At 49.9% G+C, this 3,420-nt stretch overlaps 2 protein-coding genes across 2 annotated transcripts; one reads left to right on the top strand and one right to left on the bottom strand.

The window, feature by feature from the left end:
- Nucleotides 1-14: 14 nt before the first annotated feature.
- PPTG_19316 (hypothetical protein) lies at nucleotides 15-1,529 on the top strand (the record flags this gene model as incomplete). The annotated part of the gene is made up of 3 exons (XM_008917738.1): nucleotides 15-788; nucleotides 852-1,117; nucleotides 1,181-1,529. 3 exons carry the CDS (start codon nucleotides 15-17, stop codon nucleotides 1,527-1,529), a joined length of 1,389 nt encoding a protein of 462 aa, XP_008915986.1.
- A 41-nt stretch (nucleotides 1,530-1,570) lies between these two features.
- PPTG_19315 (hypothetical protein) lies at nucleotides 1,571-3,163 on the bottom strand (the record flags this gene model as incomplete). Its single annotated transcript, XM_008917737.1, has 1 exon — nucleotides 1,571-3,163. The coding sequence occupies one exon, from the start codon at nucleotides 3,161-3,163 to the stop codon at nucleotides 1,571-1,573; it is 1,593 nt and encodes a 530-aa protein (XP_008915985.1).
- Nucleotides 3,164-3,420: the final 257 nt, after the last annotated feature.

Raw genomic sequence — 3,420 nt, 5'->3', positions numbered from 1 at the left:
AAGACAACGTCGCCATGGAGCGTCATTCTGCGCACGATTTGCGCGCAGATAACGTTGCCATGGACGTCGACAGTGTCGAAGACGTCGTGGCAGATGCAGCGGCTAACCGGGACACGCTTGCTGGCAGTAATCTCCACCGCCGTCAGCAGGATTCACAGGATTCTCTGTGGGAAATGGATGTGAACATGACCGCGGAAAGTGATGATGACACAGATGAGCACGCGTTTCTGATCATTAGCTTGATGTTCATTGTACTAGGGGCTGCTTTTGGTACGATGGACTGGAGGTCACTTCGAGCAGACCCCAGCGAGAGGATCACCATTCGCTCGGACTTCTTTCCAAAGCTGAAGGCACAACGGTCACCGAAAGCGTACCGAAAGACTCTTCGCTGCATGCCTGAGTCATTTGATGCTCTCTGCTCGTTCTTGGAGACTCCCTACTGCGCCAAGTACGGGCTGCCGGGGAAGAATACTCAGTACGCATTCGATCATGGTCTTGGAGTGCTGCTCACATACTACGGAAATGGATGCGGTCAGGACGGAGATGGCATAGGAGGAGCTGCTGCACAACTTGGCATGTCGCGACCTGTGGCGAGTCGCTACATTGACAATCTAGAGAAACTGCTCTTTGAGATGATGGACGACGTGATATACTTTCCTGCACCACATTCGGAAGATGAATGGAATGAGCTCGCCGATGGATTTGCTGCTCGCAAAGCTGACTTCCCTGACGTAGCATGCATTTTTGACGGCACACTGATACACACGCGAAGACCAAGTGATTTTCAGGTAAATTACTCAGGCAAAATTGGATAGGAATACTAATATGTTTCGTGGGATGCCTGGTTGCAGGGATTTTACGATAAAAGTGGCAAGCCTTCCTATAATTGTTTGGCGGCGATTGACTACCGCTTCAAGTTCCGTTATCTAGGAGTTTTCAGTGGCAGTAACTCGGACCAATCGATGTGGAACCAGTCTGCTGTTTTAGGCGCTCGTGCACGAGAGCTCTGCCCTCCAGGAATCAATTGGTTGGGTGACGCAGGCTTCAAGCTGTGGCCATTTTTGATGGTTCCATTTGATGAGCGTGGGGGCAAGCGTCTGACGAAGATACAACGCTGGTACGGTGCATTTACTACATTCTCCTTCATAACCCCAATACTAAAGTGCGTAATTCACCGCAGCTACAATTACCATCTTTCGGAAACTCGCATACTAGTGGAATGCGTGTTTGGGCGACTGAAATCTCGTTTCAAAGTGCTTCATGGTGTGACAGATCGCCGTAAGCATACCACGAACGTTCGCATGATTTGTGCTGCTGCAGTTCTACACAACTTGCTGATCGACATAGGCGACAAGCAATTCAAATACAAAAAACAAAGTGAGGAAGCACGTCGCGAAGAGGTAAATGAAGCTAGGCAAGTCATGGCTTCATTCAATCGAAACTGGGATAGAACTCCAGCAGAAGTCAAGCTTGCAATTGAAAAGCGCAATGCATACGCACTCCGCTTTTATCAGAACGATAATGAGTAAGAAAAACATCAAGCGTCACTGACGCATAGCCAGGAGTTGTTCTAGCTCATCTCGGGACTATTCGTCGTTCGTTTGGTCACCTCTCTGAAGAGACTAGCAGTGAGTTGATGTAGCCCTTCCAAGTTACGCAACAGAGCTTCACTTGTAGCTTGATGCTGTGCATTAGTTGCTTCAATTGATGATGCCAATTTGCCAAACAGTTGCGTCATTTCCCCGCTAGGTCGCGAGGGCTGGTGGCGATTTGAAAACACACGCTCAATTGCTTCGAAGCCGGATCGAAGTGTGTCACTAACAGCGTCTGCGGGTCGCTTCTTTGCGGGCTGCTCTACTTGGGTATCACGACGCTTCTTTGCTTTCGCTACTGCTTTTGCTCTTTCACGTGCTTGGTGTGCTTCACTAGGTGATTCGCTAGAGCCCGTGTCCGACTCCTGTTCATCGCTCACCTCGGTTTCACTGTCACTCTCTCGGGTTTGAACTCTGCCAATACCCGTCTCAGTAATTGCCTCTCCAGTGCAACCTGGACGCCTCGAAAACACTTCACATAGCAGCGGCCAGAGTGCGGCCAAATCCGCGCCGAGCTCACTGCGATAACTTGGGTTCACATTCATGGGGTCACACGCTAAAGAACGCCGTGGTGCGTTGCCCTCAGAAAAACTCTCATCTGAATGTTCGTCTGCATCATCAATTAGAAAGTCGTTTGGCATTTCAGGATACTGTCGTTCTTTGTCATCACTATCGTCGCCGTCACGCGCAGAACGATTTCCAGTTGCCATCATCCGTTGCCTTTTGGCCTTGTAGTTGGATCGCACGGAATCCAACTTGTTTTTGAACTGCTTCACCGTCAAAGTACGTGGCTCCTTATCCCCCCATGCCTGCTCAGCCAGCGCCCGTTCCTGAAATACGTTTATTGTATCTTCCCACATGGCGCGTTGCGCCTTCGTATTGGAGTTCTTAGTGGAAAACTTTTTCAGTATTCGCTTGTTTCGGTAGCGTGCTTCGATCGCTATCGCTGTAAGCTGCACGGTCCACTTCATGCTTTTCGTCGCAGCAGGTTGCTGGGAGGTTTTGCCCGTCGTCGAGGATTTCTTTGTCTTGAGCGTTTTCGCTTTCTTTTTGGAGCCTGAATTTAAAGAAGGCGGATCAGAGGTTGGTTGTGGAGTCACCGCATCAGCAAAAACTTCTGGTGAAGACTTGCTCATGGGCTTCTTCTTCTTCGTGGTAGCAGGCCCTCTACGACGTGGCTTGGTCGTTTTGGCCTTCATGACTTTGCGCGTTTTAGACTCATGTCTCGCAGGCGTGATGTTGCCGTCAGATCCGGCAACATCAACCAAGTTTGCTGGATCTGTGGCAACTCTGGGTCTCTTCGCCGCAGACGCAGTGTCAGGAGGAGAATGATATGGCGGTGATGCACCACTCTCGTCGCTGGAGCTCTTGTCATTTGTGTTGGATCGATCTTCTTCGTATTGAGTGTAGTAGGAGGGCAAACCGAGGGACGAAGGTGGCTTTGTTACGCTTGCGATCCGCAGGTGATTCGAATCGGGTTCTGCTGGCTGTGGCGCCCAAGAAACTGAATCGGGCTCCGCTGGCGGACGTGCCGCAGCAACTCTTCCTCTCTTCGACAGAACTGTTGGCATGATCTCCTTGCGCGCGTACTGCGTAGTGCGGAATGCGGAACAGAATGCGTGTCAAAGACAATCCTCTCGCATGTGATATTTGTTTTGGAAGGTTTTAGCCAAAAGTCGGCAAGACAACTTTTTTCGACTTGAACAGTGAGACAACTTTTTTCGCCGACTTATTTCCTCGCCCTGAATAAGTCGTGGGCTCGAAAGTCATCACTTTTTTATTTGGACATCGCTCTTATTGCTGCCTTATTCTTTTGAGTACACGCCTT

Source organism: Phytophthora parasitica (genome assembly GCF_000247585.1).
Source record: "Phytophthora parasitica INRA-310 unplaced genomic scaffold supercont2.113, whole genome shotgun sequence".
NCBI lineage: Eukaryota > Oomycota > Peronosporomycetes > Peronosporales > Peronosporaceae > Phytophthora > Phytophthora nicotianae.
The sequence above is the reverse complement of the archived record's forward strand: the minus strand, read 5'-3'. Positions and strand labels throughout refer to the sequence as shown.